This window comes from Barbus barbus (assembly GCF_936440315.1).
Source record: "Barbus barbus genome assembly, chromosome: 18".
Taxonomy (NCBI): domain Eukaryota; kingdom Metazoa; phylum Chordata; class Actinopteri; order Cypriniformes; family Cyprinidae; genus Barbus; species Barbus barbus.
The window spans coordinates 31,414,995-31,436,285 of record NC_136746.1 but is presented as its reverse complement, the minus strand read 5'-3'; the positions used below and the strand labels follow the sequence as shown (position 1 = coordinate 31,436,285).

At 41.5% G+C, this 21,291-nt stretch overlaps 2 protein-coding genes across 3 annotated transcripts in view; both read right to left on the bottom strand.

Moving 5' to 3' along the window:
• Positions 1–4,822: 4,822 nt before the first annotated feature.
• On the bottom strand, positions 4,823–10,039 carry LOC306884230 (neuronal PAS domain-containing protein 4-like; the record flags this gene model as incomplete). Its single annotated transcript, XM_079439949.1, has 7 exons — positions 4,823–5,447; positions 6,358–6,493; positions 7,490–7,599; positions 7,753–7,978; positions 8,058–8,154; positions 9,260–9,593; positions 9,987–10,039. The coding sequence occupies 7 exons, from the start codon at positions 10,037–10,039 to the stop codon at positions 4,823–4,825; spliced, it is 1,581 nt and encodes a 526-aa protein (XP_079296075.1).
• An 8,800-nt stretch (positions 10,040–18,839) lies between these two features.
• LOC306884553 (kelch domain-containing protein 3-like) overlaps positions 18,840–21,291 on the bottom strand; it is a 40,107-nt gene continuing 37,655 nt past the window's right edge. For both annotated transcript variants that reach the window (XM_079440512.1, XM_079440513.1), the window contains one exon: positions 18,840–20,501. In XM_079440512.1, coding sequence (XP_079296638.1) covers positions 20,435–20,501 — 67 coding nt within the window. In that variant the 3' untranslated portion in view covers positions 18,840–20,434. The remainder of the gene's footprint in view (positions 20,502–21,291) is intronic.

Here is a 21,291-nt window from a genome sequence, read left to right as displayed (position 1 = left end):
TAACTCTGCTGCTCTGTGTGTCACGGAAACCTGACTGAATGTCGACATACCGGACAGCGTGCTACATCTGCCTAATTACCAGCTGATCTGAGCAGATCGGGACACAGAATCAACGGGGAAATCGCGCGGCGGCGGGACGTGCTTTTACATCAATGAGAGGTGGTGTCCAGATGTAACTGTGTTAAAGAAGAAGTGCTGTTCAGATCTAGAAACCCTCTTCATTAACTGCAAGCCGTTCTACTCGGCGCAGGAGTTCTGCTCGTTCATTCTCGTGAGTGTCTACATTCCACCGCAAGCGCGCGCGAGCACAGCTTTACAGAAACTCGCTGATCTGATCACAGACACAGAACAACAACACCCGGACTCTGTTTTAATCATTCTCAGGGACTTTAATAAAGCAAATCTCTCCCGCGAACTGCCAAAATACAGACAGCACATCACATGTCCCACCAGAGACAGTAATATATTGGATCAGTTACACAACAATAAAGGATGCATATCACTCGGTTCCACGAGCAGCTTTAGGACTCTCTGATCACTGTTTGGTTCATCTTATTCCGTCATACAGGCAGAAACTTAAGTCTGCAAAGGCTGTATTAAGATATGTAAAAAGATGGACTAACGAAACAGAGCGGGATCTACAAGCCTGTTTCTCTCTTACTGATTGGATTGTTTTTGAAGCCGCTGCCACTGATCTGGATGAGCTCACAGAGACTGTAACATCTTCAATCAGTTTCTGTGAGGATATGTGCATTCCTACCAGGACTCATCTAATCTACAACAATGACAAATAATGGTTCACTGCAAAACTCAGACAGCTCCATCAGGCCAAAGAAGCTGCTTACAGGAAGGGGAATAAAGTCTTGTATAAATAGTCCAAATACACACTGGAAAAGGAGATCAGAGTGGCAAAGAGGAATTATTCTGATAAGCTAAGGAAAAAATTATCTTCCAGTGATCCTGCTTCAGTTTGGATAGGAATGAAGGATAACACCAGCTACAAAACACCATCCCCCAGCACTGTGGAGAATCAACACCTGGCAGACAACTTGAACGAGTTCTATTTTCGTTTTGAAAGATCACCCTACACCCGCCCTGAACACCTCTCCACACAACCATTCACACCTCCAGCAACCCCTTTCTTCCCCACACCTACGATTCAAATCAGCGAAGAAGATGTGTGCCAGGTCTTCAGAAAGAACAAAAGAAGGAAAGCACCAGGTCCAGACGGTGCGTCACCAGCCTGCCTAAAAATCTGTGCTGATCAGCTGGCCCCCATCTTCACACGGATCTTCAACAGATCACTGGAGCTGTGTGAAGTCCCCTCATACTTCAAACGCTCCACCAACATCCCCGTCCCAAAGAAACACAAAATTACTGGACTTAATGACTACAGACCTGTGGCCCTAATGTCTGTAGCCATAAAATCATTTGAAAGACTGGTTTTGGCTTATCTGAAAGACATCACTGGATCCTTACTGGACCCCCTGCAGTTTGTCTACAGAGCAAACAGGTCTGTGGATGATGCAGTCAACATGGGACTGCACTTCATCCTGCAGCATCTGGACAGACCAGGGACTTATGTGAGGATCCTGTTTGTGGACTTAAGATCCGCTTTTAACACCATCACCACGGAAACCCTTCAAAATAAACTAACCCAGCTCTCCGTCCCCACCTCCGTCTGCCAGTGGATCAACAGCTTCCTGACAGACAGACAGCAGCTAGTAAAGCTTGGCAAATTCACATCCAGCACTCAGCACTGGAGCTCCCCAGGGCTGCGTTCTCTCCCCACTGCTCTTCTCCCTCTACACCAACGACTGCACATCTAAAGACCCCTCTGTCAAGCTCCTGAAGTTTGCAGATGACACCACACTGATTGGCCTCATCCAGGACGGTGACGAGTCTGCTTACAGACAGGAGGTTAAGGAGCTGGCTGTCTGGTGCAATCTTAACAACCTGGACCTTAACACGCTCAAAACTGTGGAGATAATAGTGGACTTCAGGAGAAACCCCCCTGCTCTCCCCCCACTCACCATCATGAACAGCACTGTGAGTGCAGTGGAGTCATTCAGATTCCTGGGCACCACCATCTCTCAGGACCTGAAGTGGGATATTCACATAGACTCCATTGTCAGGAAGGCCCAGCAGAGGTTGTACTTTCTTCACCAGCTGAGGAAGTTCAACCTGCCACAGGAGCTGCTGAAACAGTTCTACTCTGCCATCATTGAATCCATCCTCTGCACTTCTATAACTGTCTGGTTCAGCTCAGCTACCAAATCTGACCTCAGAAGACTACGGAGGGTAGTCCGGACTGCTGAGCTAATCACTGGTACAACCCTCCCCACTCTCCAAGAACTGTACTTATCCAGAGTGAGCAAAAGGGCTGGTAAAATCACTCTGGACCCCTCACACCCAGCACACTCCTTCTTTGAACTGTTACCATCTGGTCGACACTACAGAGCTCTGAGCACCAGAACGACCAGACACAGGAACAGTTTCTTCCCTCAGGCAATCCATATCATGAACACTCAACAATAAACGTGGAACACACAACTATAATACACTATCCATACACCACACTCACTAATTTTATTTTTATTTTCTCATTTCTAATTTGCACATACTTGACCTGTACATACATAGTTGTCTATATTATATATTGTGTTTTTGCTGCTTTGTACATTGCCTATTTGGTTATTTGTTATTATTCTTTTATTATCTGTGTCCTGTCCTGTCATCAACTACTGTTGTTTTCTCAGCCGATCAGGTAGTTGTTGGTTGCTGGTGGTTTCCAAACTCTTGATTTCTCCATGCCCTTTGTTTTTTCTAGAGCTCTAATTGACTTCCTCTTTTCTTTTAGCATCCAAATTTCTTTAATCATATTTGTAAATGTCTTGACTCCACAGCCAACAGAACAATTTTGTCTTTACTGTTCCAATACTTTTGGAGGGGGCACTGTATATATGTATTTATGTACGTAACTACGTATATATGGTTTCAGGATGAGGATGACTAAACAGACCACAGTTTAAATTCTCATAGTAACTTTATTGACATTACATACAAAAATAGAAACAAAGAGCAAGAATATATAAATAAACTGCTTGTTTTGTACATGTTTTGTACAGAGACTGCAAACCGCCACAATAGAAACTTTCACACAACCTTACATTCATACATAAAAAAGAGCGTCTGTTTGCTGGAATGATCTACAAATCTAACATAAACCTCAGAAAATAAATATACAGCAACACCACAGAAAGATCTCACTGGCTTCATGAGGTAGCTTTAGCTCATCGCTCTCGACTGGTTTGAGGATCTTCGGTGTTTGTGTGCAGAGAAGCTTATTATTGAGTCGTTTACAAAAACTACATCTACATGCTTTGAGCCACCAGCAACACAAGGACCAGAACGACTGGCGGTACATATACAGAAAGAGGGCATGTTCTTCACATTCATAAAACACTGCAGGTGTGTTAATAATTCTGCAGAAACGAGGAGAAACCAGTTCCTCATCAGATCTCCAGCCACTGGCTGCGAAGGCAATATGCCATACTGGGTTACTAGCAGCGCTGGCTAGTTACTCAAAAAACAGAATATACTTCTCATTACTAGTTACTCCTTTCAAAAGTAATATTATTACTTTACTTTCTGGAAACAGTAATTAGTTACAATACTAGTTATGTCACTTTTCTTTCACACCCCACAGAAGTTGCGTATCCTCCCCATTCAATTCTTGTAAAATATTACTAAGAATTTATTTCTGCCTCATCATTTGGCCAAAATCCACACTGGATCGCAATCAGTTGTTACAAACACTCAGTGGTGATTAATAGTAATGTTTAAGTAAAAGTGTTGTATTAATCTCAGTAATTGTCATGTGTAGCTTGAAGCTATTTGTATCTATAATTTCTCTGTTATACCCATATACAGTTATATTCCATGATGTATTTTATCAAAAGAAATCATATAATTTCATAAGAAAATGGTTTCATTTTTACACACGTGTTCACATCATCTTTTCTCCTCACAAAATCAATGTAATGCAATATTTCCATCCGCTAAATGTACGCTTTTTCATATTCCATATGCCTGCTGACTTCATGTGTCTGTGCATGTCATGAAAATTATGAAAATAAATCTAGAAATTATTGGATTGTTGGACTTTAAATCAGTAGGAATTGAGACATCGAAAGTAACTAAGGAGCTGTTTTATGGATAGAAACTAATATTATTACTGAAATATTATTAGTAATTAGTTACTAGTTACTGCAAAAAGCAATATTATTATTGTAACTAACTAGTCTTAGGTGAAAAAAGTGCACTTCCATAATGTACTTAAAGTGCTGTATTTCCACGCACTAATTTTGTTCTTAATATACTAAAACTGATTCTTTTTTTAGGCACTTCTTAAGATAAACTTAAGATCATCAAAGTATACTCAACTGTGCTATTGTGACTAAAATTCACTTTTAACATACTATCTCACCACTAGTCAGCACTAGTGTATGAAAGATGGTTTAAGTGTACTACAAGTGCTGACTAAATACATTTACAGAGTATATATATATATACACTATTAACTAGTATGTTAAAAGCGCATTTTAGTTTATATTCATGGTGTCCCAAAATAGCACAGTTGAGTACACTTAGATGATCTTAAGTTTAGAAGTACTAAAGTACTAAAGAATAATTTTTAGTATATTAAGTACAAAATTTGTGTGTGAAAATACAGCACTTTAAGTACATTCTGGAAGAATGTTTTTCTCCTGGGGATGATGCACTGGTCACTAGCGTGAGTCTTGAGTTTGTGGGTTTATGGTCAAAGCGTGGGAGCGACGTACACACAGGGATCCGCTGGGAACCGCTCCATCGGGCCCCGGCCCCGGCCCCGGCCCCAGCCGCAGTCTGTGAGGATGCAATCGATGACGGCCTCGTCCAGCAGCGGCTCCGGCCAGCAGAGGGCCCCGGGCGCTGGATCAGGTCGTGTCCTGCTGTAGGCGTCGAAGATGCTGGCCAGAGAGTGGATCTGCCGGGCCAGCGTCCCGATCTCCGCCCGCTCCGCCTCGCTGTACAGCAAGGGTCCCTCCACAGGGGGCGAGTTTTCCGGCATCAGAAACACACCGAAGTCCTCAAGAGCCTCGCAGACGCCGTACACCGGGACCAGGTGAGCCTCAGCCGGACAGAGCGCCGGAGAGAACGGGTCAGAGAACAGGTCGGGGAGCGGCTGAGGCGGACAGAGCGCACCCAAGCCATCAGACAGGAAGTCAGAGGAGCAGTGGGAGGAAGTGGGGCTGTAGGGCGGGGTGGAGAAGAGACACGCCAGCGAGTCTGCGCCGGTCTCGGAGTTCCTCCGGAGCAGATCGCAGTCTCTCGGCACACAAGCCGGCAGAGACGTCTGCGCAGCGCCGTACAGTTTGTCTCTGAGATAGACCGCCTCCGCTTCACTGCAGATGAGAAACCAGAAGAAAATCAGCAGGGTTGGGTATCGAAAAACAATTAAAATTCCATAATCGCATACTTATGGTCAGGAATCAGATAATTGTTGTAAATTAAAATTTTAATTCCACCTATCAATGTGTGCATCTTTTTTGTTTAGGTGGCAAAAAGGGGCTGTTAAAAATGTATTTGTCTTTGAATCATTCATTCAAGAGATTGATTCAAAAACACTGATTCATCCACTAATGAAACTTGAGTGAATCATTGAATCATTCCATTCATAAATTCCATGGGATTTTGTTTAGTTGTCTAAATTTCTTTCTTCAGAATTGTGAGAGAACTCTCTCGTGTTAATTAGGTTAATTATCTGAATGTGCTCCTCCCGTAAAAAAAAAATTCTCAATTCGTAACCCCGGAGCACAAAACCAGTCATATTGAGATTTATTCATCATCTGAAAGCTAAATAAATGAGCTTTCCATTGAGATTTAGAAAAAAATCTAAATATTGAGGAAATCTCCTTTAAAGTTGTTCAAATGAAGTACTTAGCAATGCATATTACTAATCAGAAATTAAGTTTTGATATATTTACAGTATGAAATTTACTAAATATCTTCATGGAACATGATCTTAATATCCTAATGATTTTTGTCATAAAAGAGAAATGTATAATTTTGATCCATACAATGTATTGTTGGCTATTGCTACAGATATACCTGTGCTACTCATGACTGATTTAGTGCTGTAGAGTCACATATATATACAGAATAGTGCAGAGACAGAATAAATATGTCTGATATCTAAATGTTTGACTTCATTTTTTTCCGATAATCAGAATCAGAATTGATCAAATTGAAACAATGAAGAAAGAGTGAGAAATCAGCGGCTGCTGTAGAGACGAGCTGAGATCAGATGCTCACCTGATGACGTGGTTTGTGCAGACGATCATGTCTCTGGATCGGTCCGCGGTCGCACAGATGTACAGCCAGATCCACGACTGATCCTGCCGCTGCAGTCGAACCAGCATCTCTGCGCTCGCCTCGCCGTCATCTCCAGCTGACAAACCAGACGCGTGCGTCAGTAAAGATGCAGATTCCCAACACAGTCATCACCTTACAGTCATCTACTGCTCAGAAGCTTGGGGTCAGTAGGACTTTTAATGTTTGTGAAAGAAGTCTCTTCTTCTTATCAACGCTGCATTTATTTGATCAAGAATCCAGTAAAAAACAGTGAAATATTATTACAGTGTAAAACAGCTGTTTTCTGTGTGAATATGTGTTAAACTGTAATGTATTTCTGTGATGTGCAGCTGTATTTTCAGCATCATTACTGCAGTCTTCAGTGTCACATGATCTTCAGAAATCATAATAATATACTGATTTACTGCTCAACAAACATTTCTGATTATTATCAATGTTGAACACAGTTGTGCTGCACAATATTTTTGTGGAAACCGTGATACATTTTATTTTTCAGGATTCACAGATGGATTCACAGAAGAAAATCGTTTATTTGAAATAGAAATATTTTGCGACATTATATTTGTGTCCCTGCAGCACAAAAGCAGTCATCAATAGCCATCAATACATTGTATGGATCAAAATTATACATTTCTCTTTTATGACAAAAATCATTAGGATATTAAGTAAAGATCATGTTCCATCAAGATATTTAGTCAATTTCCTACCATAAATATATCAAAACTTCATTTTTGATTAGTAATATGCATTGCTAAGAACTTAATTTGAACAACTTTAAAGGAGATTTTCTCAATATTTAGATTTTTTTGCTCCCTCAGATTCCAGATTTTCAAATAGTTGTATCTCAGACAAATATTGTCCTATCCTAACAAACCATACATCAATGGAAAGATTATTTATTCAGCTTTCAGATGATGCAGAAATCTCAATTTTGAAAAAATTGACCCTTATGACCAGTTTTGTGCTCCAGGGTCATAAATGTCTTCACTGTCACTTTTGATCAATTTAATGCATCCTTGATGAATAAAATAATTATTTTTGCATTTGCACAGATCAGTGTGTGAGGACTCACTAAGTGTGCGATGGCAGCCGGCTGCGAGCGCCAGATCCTCCGGATGCAGGAGCTCGTACCACGATCGACCGATCAGCTCCTCCGCTGAGAAACCCAGGTGGAACAAGACGCTGTGGAAACATATTTCATCACAATCAACAAACATATCATTCATTTCAAAACACCCACTGAAAGCTCCTACATCTCGTCCACCTCTCAAATCAATACTCTCTAACAGAAATGCAGATTGCTGGTGGATCAGCACAGCGCTGTGGTGTTTGTACCTGCAGGGGGCGTGCTGGAGCCTCATGTCCGGTCTGTGGAGCGTCTGGAAGCAGGCGGAGGCCCTCAGGAGCTCGCTGTCCTTCAGTCTGTCGACCGTGGGCGAGCAGAGGGCCACAAACACAGCGGTGTTTGCCCGGAATCGCCCCCTCACCAGCATGGAGCAGCAGCCGGTGTTCTGGAGCCGGAGCGCTCTGGAGCTGTGCATGCGGCACACGAAGCTGCGCTCTGAGAGACACACACGAGGTCAGACCTGATCTGGACATCACACAACACACAGAAGGAAGCTTCTGAACGTCTCGCTCACCTGCTGAGACGTCCTGCTCTCTCAAAATCACTCGCACCGCTTCTGCGTCACGACCGTCCATCATATCATAGAACGAATCTCCCTGAAGCACATCCACCTACAGAGCAACACAAAACACTGGTGCTCAAAAACTGGGCATGACCTTTGACCCACACTGGACACACTCAGAAAAAGGTACAAAAGCACATTTGTGACCCTGGAGCACAAAACCAGTCATAAGGGTCAATTTTGTGAAATTCAGAATTATGCATAGAAAGAAAGCTGAATAAATAATCTTTCCATTGATGTACGGTTTGTTATGAGAGGACAATATTTGTCTGAGATACAACTATTAGAAAATCTGGAATCTGAGGGAGCAAAAAAATCTAAATATTGAGAAAATCTCCTTTAAAGTTGTTCAAATGAAGTTCTTAGCAATGCATATTACTAATCAAAAATGAAGTTCTGATATATTTACGGTAGGAAATTTACTAAATATCTTCATGGAACATGATCTTAATATCCTAATGATTTTTGTCATAAAAGAGAAATGTATAATTTTGATCCATACAATGTATTGTTGGTTATTGCTACAAATATACCTGTGCTGCTCATGACTGCTTTTGTGCTGCAGGGACACATATACCCTATTTATGCTGCATTTTAGTACCTTTTGAAAAGGTACTGCCCCAGTGCCATATTTTGTACATTCTTTTCTGAGAGTGTATGTAAAACACTAGATTCATGTAAAAACATAACACATTTATTGTAGTTTGTCAGGGACTTAAACATATAAAATGTGAGGAATTTAATAATTATTTTAAACAATCTATTTTTGTTGTTATTTTTGTTGAAACAACTAAATGAATTCAGAAGTCTGCAATTTTGAGTAAACTTTGACTTAAATTCTTAAACTCTCATGTATTTTGTATTTTAGTGTCTGACAAGGTGCAATAAAGGTTCACCATTTTTTACCTGTTTTTCTAAGTACTGGATTTTTTGGGGTGAGTTTGACCCCAACACAAACAAAACAGTCTTTCCAAAACACATCTGTGTGTCAAAACTTTGCATGCACATTCATAACCCTTAACGAGAAATATTCAAGAAGAAATAAATAGTTTAACCAATTTTTCAAGCATGGGTCAAATTGATCCTAATAATCACTGAATATAACGAAGGATAAATGTGTGTGCATGTGAAACAGAAAAGAACAGTTCTCTCACCATGGACAGACCGAGATACTCCTGCACATTTTCAGACACGTAGACCAGCTTTCCGTCTCTGGTCAGAGCCACAATAAATCCAGGCAGCGCTTGCAGAAAGCTTTGGTAGAGAGGAGAAGCACCAGACGGATCCGGACCGAATCCAGACCCTGCTGCCGGAGTGTCCTTCCCGGACAGGAGCACGCTCTTCCTGATGAAGGTGCAGATGAGAGACATGGAGTGCAGGTAGGACAGACGCTCCTGGTCCTCAGCCGAGATGGGCAGCAGGGACCGCAGGGTCCGGATCTCTGCGTTGATGTGGTCTCGTCGGGCTTTGGATGCTCCTTTAGTGGACCTGCATCCGATCGTGAGGACAGAGGCAGAACCCAGGTCAGACGCAGAACCCAGACGATAAAACATACAGACCTGCACTGGCTGCTTTTCTTTTCCGCTCTCATAACCTCATAGAATTCACCATTTATCATTAAAGATGATCTCTAATAGTTTGTAAGTTAGGATGAATGACACTGAGCCTGTGAGAGATACTCAAAGACAGAGTTTCAATGAATGAGAAACTTCTTATAAAAGGGAGTCCTGGATGGAGCTCTATACACACACACTCACACACACACACACACACTCACACACACACCTATAGTACAGTAAACACTACACTAGCATGCAGAGCAGGACAGTTTCATCAGGATTGATTATAATGTGAAGGCGTTGTAAGGCTCTGGTCACTGACCTGACGCGCTTGGACGCGCGGAGACTCCGCCTGACGCTCGCGTCGCAGCTCATCCTCATCCTCATCCTCACACAGATCTGAGGAAGCACAGGAGTCGGGGTCACACTGATGAAAGCGGCTTCACGCAATCATTTATGCTGAAAAACTACAGTAACATGCAAAGATGACAGGTCAGTAGCTGGGTTAGTTTAGTTTAGGTTAGTCAGCGCTGGTTGAGTTGCTCTCCTCACCTCTGATATGTGTGCGTGCGTGCGTGCGTGTGTGTGTGTGTGTGTGATGATCCGTCTTATATACTCTCAAGGAGCTCAACCTGAGACCTGCAGAGAAACCCCTCCGCCGTGACGACACGAGGACTGACCCGATATTTATAGCGCTCGAGAGTAAAAATACCTGCAGTGACGTCATCACAACACACACACACACACACACAGAGAGAGAGAGAGAGAGAGAGAGAGAGAGAGAGAGAGAAGGTTAGTTATTATTCCTCTCGGAGTTTGAGCACAATAAAGTCAGATACAATCATATTTCATTCATTTCTTCAGCTTTTTTATCAGCTTCATGCAAATACACTTTTGTGTTTGTTTGATTTATATATTATATATGTTTGATTAATACACTATAACTACAATTTTATAGCTAAAATCCGTCAAATAATTCAGTAATTCAATACTAATTCAGATTGTAGGCCTCATTGATCATTTTTTGAGTGGGAGAAAACAACATTATTTGTGGATAATTTTGTGCAGAAGCTCAGATCAATGTTCAATCAATACAAAACCTGTGCTGACTGAAAGCAAGCAAGGTGACAAAAAAACTGAATCCAAGATTTGGTGATAATTAGATCATAAGAAAATTAAAAACAAAGTTGTATTCCGGGGTGTCAGTTTTTTTTTTTTTTTTTTTTTGCAAAGTTGTTATCAAGTCAGTAAGTTTTACTGTAATGCTTAACATTAACTAGCATTGTCAGGAAAAAGAAGATCCTCTCCAGGTCAAACTGACCAGAACTCAACACGAGGGTTAAAACACATCAGACACTAAACAACTGAGGATCAACTATTTGATATTTGGAGTCACTACTGTGTGTTATAAAATTAGCTCAAAATATCAAACATGTCTGATTTGGAATCACAGACTGAAGCTAAAAATCACTGTGTCCATCATATATGACTGACTCTGTCCAGTCTGAGCGACTCCAGATCAGAACAAGAATCTGCACAGAAATCAGAGTCTTCAGTGTGAGATGTACATTGTTGTGGTCTTCTCTGTCACAGTCACAGTTTTTGGTGTTCAGTCCCTTCTTGGCGGTGTTTCACACATCGGGTGATCAATTGCTTCATAATAATATACATAATATATAACTAATATATAATATATAACTTAATTCCCACCATATTTCTGGTATTATCTATCAAACTAATCTAACTAATTTGATCGTTCGCTTTTTAAAACCGTGAGTGCAGCGCATCAGCTGGTTAGCTTGTTACTCGCGTTTCTATTCGCTCCTATTATTGTTTTCTTTTTTTCTCGCTCTGTTTTTCACGAGTTCATCAAACAACAGTGGTAAGTGGTAAGTTAAGTTGGTATCATTCATCAGTCACGGTGAGTAATGGCTTCTCCTGCTATTGTTGTTGGCACTTCATGTCACATGTATAGTTTATCTCTCTCTGTCGGCGATGAGGGATTCACATGTGATAAATGCAGGGAAATAGTTAGGCTGACAGAGAAGGTTTCAGAATTAGAGACGTGCATCCAAACTTTAGTTGAGGATAGTAAGAATGTGAGGGCTGTAGATACTGCTTTGGATGCGACTAGCTCAGGGAGTCCTGTACATTGTTCGGTTCCGGTTGAGCCCGTGCAGCAGGGCAGCTGGGTGACTGTGAGGCGGCCTAGTCGCGGGTCAAAACACCGCTCTTCCGTTCCAATCAGAACATCAAACAGGTTCTCCCCACTCAGTGAAGCACCCACTGAGAAACCTGATGAAAGTGCTCTGGTTATTGGCGATTCTACGTGAAAATAGAGACACCAGCCATCATAGTCCATTGTTTACCGGGAGCCAGAGCGCCTGACATCTTATTTAAAAGTGCTGGCTAATGCTAAACGTAAATTCAGTAAGATTGTTCTCCACGTCGGCGCTAATGATGTTCGACTTCACCAGTCGGAGATCACTAAATATAATGTTAAAGAGGTGTGTGAACTTGCAAGTATGATGTCAGACACTGTAATATGCTCTGGCCCGCTCCCTGCTTACCGGGGTGACGAGATACATAGCAGACTGTCGTCACTCAATGGCTGGATGTCTAAGTGGTGCTCGCAGAATAACATAGACTTTATAGACAATTGGACGAGTTTTTGGGGCAGATCTGACCTGTTGAAAAGAGATGGTGTTCATCCCTCCTGAGGTGGTGCCGCTCTTCTCTCTAGAAATATGGCACATAGTCTTAGAGTTCGTACTTGACTAACTGGGGCCCAGGTCAGGAAGCAGACAGACTGGCTAAACCGACCGTCTGCTAGCCGCCTTACGTCACAGAAGTCAGTTAATTCTCAGCACATAGAGACTCCTTCACCTAGATATCACACTAGAGAGACTATGTCTGTTCCCCGAACTAGAAAATACAGAAAACATCCAAACCAAATTAAGAGTAACAATTTAATTGATGTTCAACAAATAAAAAATGTTTACAATACAGAGAAATAATTGATAAAGCTTGGCTTACTGAATATCAGGTCCCTTTCTACAAAAGCACTTTTTGTAAATGATTTGGTCAATGATAATAATCTAGATTTGCTCTGTTTGACAGAAACATGGCTAAAACCAGATGAATACGTTACTTTAAATGAGTCTACCTCCCCAAGATTACTGCTATAAAAATGAGCCACGTCCAAACGGTAAAGGGGGAGGTGTTGCTACAATTTATAGCAATATTCTCAGTATTTCTCAGAGGGCAGGCTTTAAGTATAACTCGTTTGTAGTTATGGTGCTGCGTATAACATTATCTAGAGAAACACGTGTTACTGATAAATCCCCTGTGATGTTGGTACTGGCTACTGTATACAGGCCACCAGTGCACCACACAGACTTTATTAAAGGATTTGCTGATTTTCTATCTGTGTTAGTACTGGCTGCAGATAAAGTCTTAATTGATGACGATTTTAATATCCATGTCGATAATGAAAAAGATGCATTAGGATCAGCATTCATAGACATTCTGAACTCTATTGGGGTTAAACAACACATTTCAGGACCTACTCATTGTCGAAATCATCCTCTAGATTTAATACTGTCACATGGAATTAATGTTAGTGGTATTGAAATTCTGCAGCAAAGCGATGATATCTCAGATCATTATCTAGTCTTGTGTAAACTCCATATAGCTAAAACTGTAAATTCTACTCCTTGTTACAAGTATGGTAGAACCATCACCTCTACCACAAAAGACTGCTTTGTAAGTAATCTTCGCGCAGAAAAACTTGATAATGTAACAGAAACTATGGACTCTCCCTTTTCTAGCACTTTAGATACAGTTGCTCCTTTTGGGGGAAGTCGTGGCCTAATGGTTAGAGAGTCAGACTCGTAATCCAAAGGTTGTGGGTTCGAGTCTCGGGCCAGCAGGGATTGTAGGTGGGGGGAGTGAATGTCCAGCGCTCTCTCCACCCTCAATACCACGACTGAGGTGCCCTTGAGCAAGACACCGAACCCCCAACTGCTCCCCGGGCGCCGCAGCATAAATGCTGCCCACTGCTCCGGGTGTGTGTTCACTGTGTGTGTGTGTGTGTGTGTGTGTGTGTTCACTGCTGTGTGTGTGTTCACTGCTGTGTGTGTGTTCACTGCTGTGTGTGTGTGTGTGTTCACTGCTGTGTGTGTGTGTGTTCACTGCTGTGTGTGTGCACGTTGGATGGGTTGAATGCAGAGCACAAATTCCGAGTATGGCTCACCATACTTGGACGTATGTCACTTCACTTCACTTTACGCTTAAGGAAGATCAAAGAAAACAGTCCGACTCCGTGGTATAATGAGCACACTCGCACCCTAAAGAGAGCAGAATGGAAAATGGAGCGCAGATGGAGGAAAACAAAACTAGAGGTATTTCATATAGCCTGACGGGAAAATATCCTATCCTACAGAAAAGCATTAAAAACTGCTAGATCTGATTACTTTTCATCTCTTCTATTAGAAAACAAACATAACCCCTGGTATTTATTCAATTTATTATACAGTCACTAAATTAATGAAAAATAAAGCATCAACAGGTGTTGGCATTTCCCAAGAGCACAGCAGTAATGACTTTATGAACTACTTTACTTCCAAGATCGATTCTATCAGAGATAAAATTGTAACCATGCAGCCGTCAGCTACAATATCGCACCACTATAGATCCCCTGAGGAACAATTCCACTCATTCTCTACTATAGGAGAGGAAGAATTGTATAAATTTGTTAAATCATCTAAACCAACAACATGTATGTTTGGCCCTATTCCATCTAAACTACTAAAAGAGCTGCTTCCAGAAGTCATAGATCCTCTATTGGCTATTAATAATTTATCACTGTCATTAGGATATGTCCCCAAAACCTTCAAATTGGCTGTTATTCAGGCTCTCATTAAAAAACCACAACTTGACCCCAAAGATTTAGTTAATTACAGACCGATCTTTTAATTTTTATTATATTCCTTCTTAGAGAAAAATAGAATTTGTGAGGAATTCCAGTCAGGATTTGGACCGTATCGTAGTACTGAGACTGTTCTCATTAGAGTTACAAATGACCTGCTTCTATCATCTGATCGTGGTTGCATCTCTTTATTAGTGCTACTGGATCTTAGCGCTGCGTTCGACACTATCGACCACAACATTCTTTTAAATAGACTAGAACACTTTGTTGGCATTAGTGGAAGTGCATTAGCATGGTTCAAATCGTACTTATCTGAATGCCATCAGTTCGTAGCAGTGAATGAAGAGGTATCATATCGATCACAAGTGCAGTACGGAGTACCTCAAGGCTCAGTACTAGGGCCGTTACTTTTCATGCTTTACATGTTACCCTTGGGAGATATTATCAGGAGACATAGTGTTAGCTTTCACTGTTATGCTGATGATACTCAGCTCTATATTTCTTTGCGGCCCAGTGAAACACACCAAATTGAGAAACTAACGGAATGCATAGTCGATATAAAAAACTGGATGACGAGTAACTTCTTACTGCTAAATTCTGAAAAAACAGAGGTGTTAATTATCAGACCTAAAAACCCCACATGTAATAACCTAGAACAATATCTAATACTTGACGGCTTTCTCTGTCAATTCTTCTTCATCAGTTAGGAACGTAGGTGTGCTGTTTGATAGCAATCTTTCATTTGAAAGCCATGTTTCTAGCATCTGTAAAACTGCGTTTTTCCATCTCAAAAACAGATCTAAATTGCGACCTATGCTCTCAACGTCAAAGGCAGAAATACTAATTCATGCGTTTATGACCTCAAGGTTAGACTATTGTAATGCTTTATTGGGTGGTTGTTCTGCACGCTTGATCAACAGACAGTTGGTTCAAAATGCAGCAGCTAGAGTTCTTACTAGAACCAGGAAGTACGACCATATTAGCCCGGTTCTGTCAACACTGCATTGGCTCCCTATCAAACATAGTATAGATTTTAAAAAATCTTGTTAATTACTTATAAAGCCCTGAATGGCTTAGCTCCTCAGTACTTGAGTGAGCTCTTATCACATTATAGTCCTCCACGTCTGCTGCGTTCTCAAAACTCACAATCTACCTAACACTGCTCTGGAGGCAGACACACTCTGTCAGTTTAAATCTAGATTAAAGACACATTTCTTTAACCTGGCTTACACATAACACACTAATACACTTCTATTATTCAAATCTGTTAAAGGATTGTTAGGCTGCATTAATTAGATCAACCGGAACCGGGAACACTCCCCATAACACATGATGTACTCGTTACATCATAAGAAGAATGGCATCTACGCTAATATTTGTCTGTTTCTATTCAGTTTCTCAGTCCGTGTCCGGATCAGATGGTGGATCAGCGCTGGGAGATGACGTATGTGGCCCTGATCGTCGGCGGAGGCCGGACACCTGGATGAGCCCCGGGGACATATCCCCAGTCACCATAGCCACCCGTTCCGGTCCGTATCCAGCCCAGATGGTCACTGCAGTCACCAGATCCAGTCCGTATCCAGATCAGATGGTGGATCAGCACCCAGAGACGACCTCTACAGCCCTGAAAGTCAGCGGAGACCAGGACACAGAGATGAGCGCCAGAGACAGATCCCCAGTGAGGACCCCGCCACTTAGACAGCCATCGGGAAAGACCACTGGAACCAGTTGAGCCCTCACAATCTGACTTGCTGCAGTTTGGAACTGAACTGCTGGTTTGTTTGGCCAGAGGAGAACTGCCCCCCCGACTGAGCCTGGTTTCTCCCAAGGTTTTTTTCTCCATTCTGTCACCGATGGAGTTTTGATTCCTTGCCGCTGTCGCCTCTGGCTTGCTTAGTTGGGGACACTTCATTTCCAGCGATATCGTCGACCTGATTGCAAAGACACTATTTAAACTGAACTGAGCTGGATGATGACATCACTGAATTCAATAATGAAATGCCTTTAACTGAATTATTTTTTTTTTAATCTTTTTGTTTTACATTATTGACACACTATTTTCCTTTTTTGATATTGTGCAGTTGCTTTGACACAATTTACATTGTTAAAAGCGCTATATAAATAAAGGTGACTTGACTTGAGAGCTGCAGAAGACATCTGTGAGGAGATGTGCTGCGTTTGGGTTCAGCGTGAGCCGAAGCAAAGCTCAGACTAGAAGGAGATGTTTTACATAAAGGTCGTCAGAATAAAGAGGGTCTGTGGAGTTTCCCGTCTGCAGCGTCGCTGCACTTAACACTGTAGATAACACAGGACTTTATAGCAGTGCTACTGACAGATATGAACACACTGCCTCAGAGACAGCAGCTACAAGATCTTCACTGAGACCGTCTGGAGTATCGCTCGATATCATCCACGGACAGAACACACTTCTGATTGCTAAAACCGTCAAACAGAACCACGAATGAGAGACCTGGCATCAGAAACTCTGCTTGTGTTTGTCGACTGGTTTCAGTGGTTCAGGGTTACAGAAGCGTCCGTCAGAAACATATGTGTCCCTGCAGCACAAAATCAGTCATGAGTAACACAGGTATATTTGTAGCAATAGCCAACAATACATTGTATGGATCAAAATTATACATTTCTCTTTTATGACAAAAATCATTAGGATATTAAGTAAAGATCATGTTCCATGAAGATATTTAGTGAATTTCATACCGTAAATGTATCAAAACTTCATTTTTGATTAGTAATATGCATTGCTAAGAACTTCATTTGAACAACTTTAAAGGAGATTTTCTCAATATTTAGATTTTTTTGCTCCCTCAGATTCCAGATTTTCTAATAGTTGTATCTCAGACAAATATTGTCCTATCATAACAAACCATACATCAATGGAGAGATTATTTATTCAGCTTTCAGATAATGTTTAATATGACTGCTTTTGTGGTCCAGGGTCACAAACACATCTTTCTTTGGGAACGATTGAGCACTCAGCGTCTAAGGATCTGTCAGAGGTCAGCAGAAATCATCTTCAGGTGATTCATCACAGTCGCTGTGGGTTTGAGCTGAGGAGTGCTCGACTCCAGGGAGGTCAAAACAAGCACAGGCTCTCGAGCTTAATGCTCTGTTTGGGTCTGGAGGAGCTCGTCCCCGGAGAGAGTGGCGATGTCCAGCCATTAGTGCTCGGCCGAAGGCACAAGTTTAAGGTTCCTGTGAACACGAGCTGGCCGACAGGTGGGTCTCGTCCCGTCGCAGCTCCTCCAGCAGTTAACCTTTAGCTTTCACAACCTTTGCTCAATAGAAGCCCATTAAGGTCACGTCCACTGAGAGCGCAGCCAGATCCATCACGCTTCATACGTGAAGATGACGCTGGAGCCTCCAGAGATCGACAGACGTTAAGAATATATTAGACTGTTTGTGTGTAAATATGACACACACAGCGTCTCGGGTCGATCCTTTAAGATGAAGTGCTGATCGTGGACATCAGATGGAAGAATGGATCTGAAGGAAACTTTAACACTTTACTTAAAGCCTTTATAAATAATGCATTACAGTAGTATTAATTATGCCTTGTAATGCACCTTATAATGCATAATATGTGACCCTGGAGCACAAAAGCAGTCATGAGTAACACAGGTATATCTGGAGCAATAGACAACAATACATTGTATGGATCAAAATTATACATTTCTCTTTTATGACAAAATTCATTAGGATATTAAGATCATGAAGATATTTAGTAAATTTCCTTCCGTAAATGTATCAAAACTTAATTTTTGATTAGTAATATGCATTGCTAAGAACTTCATTTGAACAACTTTAAAGGAGATTTTCTCAATATTTAGATTTTTTTGCTCCCTCAGATTCCAGATTTTCTAATAGTTGTATCTCAGACAAATATTGTCCTGTCATAACAAACCATACATCAATGGAAAGCTATTTATTCAGCTTTCAGATGATGTATAAACCTCAATTTAAAAAAATTGACCCTTATGACTGGTTTTGTGGTCACATATCATCTCATGAATAATTGCAACCACAGCTAAAACACAATAATGCATTAAAACACACAACCGGTTTCAGATTTAACAAGAAACGTGAAAATATCATAATGCATTTTAACTTTGCTTACAATTATTAATGAAGATAAATAGATTACAATGTATATTATGAATAGCTGTGTATCAGATTAATATGGCAAAAGGCCGAAATCTGTGGATTAATAAAGAAATGTTCATTCTGGAGAAATGTTCATTTAAAAATATTTTTTATTGAATGACGTCTTCTCAAAATTGTGTTCAAATTGTCATGTTACAGGAAAACAATTCTCAATGTGCTCTTTATATCACACACGCGTTCCAACACTTCACACTGCACATTTAAGCAGACAATAAGCAAAATTATCATCAGTTTTATTGATTAGGAAATTCAAGATCCCACTAAAAACCCGTTTGTAACATTGATCGAGTCAAAACTCGTGGATTCATCCACCAGCCAGGAATCATGTTTGAGGCTCAGTGATGTTTCCAAACGTTCTTCACACATAAATCCCAGCATTTACACTTGAGAAGTAATAGGCCAATCAGAAAATAAAGAATAGTGTCTTCCTCTCGTTCACTACAGATAACACACATCCATCATAACGTGTCTGTTAGCCCATGAAAGCAGTGTCTGAGGGATTAAATGACTCCATTTCAAGCTACAGATCACTAAGAAAATGCACTTGCGCTTCATCCGGTTTCATTTTCAGTCACTTTCATCAAATCATTATCTATAATGAAGGATAGATTGAGGACGGTTGAATTTTCTGATGCACAATATTCATTATGACCGTTTAATGTCAGATATTCAGACACAATGAATAAAATCTCTAATAAAATGCTTCAAATCCATCCAGACCAGAAGCGTTTGAAACCCACAAGATGACTTTGATTCCAGAGCTTCTGAAGTTCTGGAGAAGTTGATCAGGCACCGGACGAGACACAAAGATCCTGCGGATGCAAATAAAAGCCGAGTGAACACTGATCCGCAGGAGCGTCTGTGAGCGCTTCACCTGCAGCTTTGGCACCATCAGAATCAATAACCTCTCGATATCAATATTCTGCACAACAGTAACGATTCAGATGAAATATAAAGGGGTGTTAAGAAACAGCAGCAATGGATCTGGCTTTTCAGTGACGTCTTATGAAAGATGTGAATCTGGAGAAACTGAACACGAGATTCAGCCCAGAAACACCAGAGGAGGTTTATTTGATCGGTGTGGATCTTTCTGTGTGATTTGAGTATATGAGAAAACATTCTAACTTTTTCTGAAAACTTTACATCATTTACTTTTTCCCACTCTTTGAGATCTAAGACAGTCTGTCAGCGAAGGCGGTGTGACAGAACGCACGCATGCAGAGGGAATATTTCCATTTCTATTGATTGTTGAGTCAGGCTTTATTGTCAGAAGCACTGTGGGTAAACAGAAAACCAGTCCAGTCTTCTCTGAAGATCATCTCTGTGTTCGATATGTAAGAGGACGAGTGGAACCGTAACCAAAGTCTGGCATATAAACCCAACGGAGCGATCTGAACACAAGCAGAGAAACGGCAGGTTACAGGTTAAATGATCTTCATTTCACTCCAAAACTTCTTTAAAACACCATAACACTGATGAATAATTGGACTGATTTAAGATTGTGACGTCCGTTTCTCCTCAGCAGGAATCAAGTTCAACAGCAGCAAAACCCTGCAGGGAACGGCCTTTATGATCGAGAAACTGCAATCCAGACCCAAACGGGTGAGAGTCGATCATCTGTAGGCGGGAGTCCGGAGAGGGTTCTGGAGAGGGTTCTGCTGTCAGCCGTGAGAGGAGAAGATGGGCCGACTGATGTTACTGTTAGTGGTCATAGCGGCCAGCTCCCACCTGAAGAACACACACACACACACGGCTTTATCAGAGGATCAGTTAGAACAACAGATCACTGAGAAATCACACCAGGAGCAGTCCTAAACACATCTGCACACGCACACACGCACGCACGCTCACACACACACTGACCACAGCACGTGCATTCAACACACACGCACACACACACACACTGACCACAGCACGTGCATTCAACACACACGCACACACACACACACTGACCACAGCACGTGCATTCAACACACACGCACACACACACACACTGACCACAGCACGTGCATTCAACACACACGCACACACACACACACTGACCACAGCACGTGCATTCAACACACACGCACACACACACTGACCACAGCACGTGCATTCAACACACACACACACACACACACACACACACACACGTACATACAGGAGCACAGAAAATCCAAATTGATGAATATTAAAATATTAAAAATAAGGATGTTTGGTGTAAATCAGCATACGGTGTGTGTGTATCTGCTGGTGTTTGGACTGAATCTGTGTGATGTATTTTGTCTTTGTTGAGAGCGAAAATTTGTTGCACTAATTGGTTGAATTATTGGGCTTTTTTGAGGCTGTGGAGTATTAACATGGCTTCACTCTCGGCCCTCCATCACGTGTGTGTTTGTGTGTGTGTGTGTGTGTGTAACCTGATCAGTAAAGCTGTGAGCTGCTGATGAGGGTCAAGGGTTGGGGTGTAGATTGTTATCGCAATCTCTGGTTTCACACTCATTCACTCGTGTGTGTGTGTGTGTGTGTGTGTGTG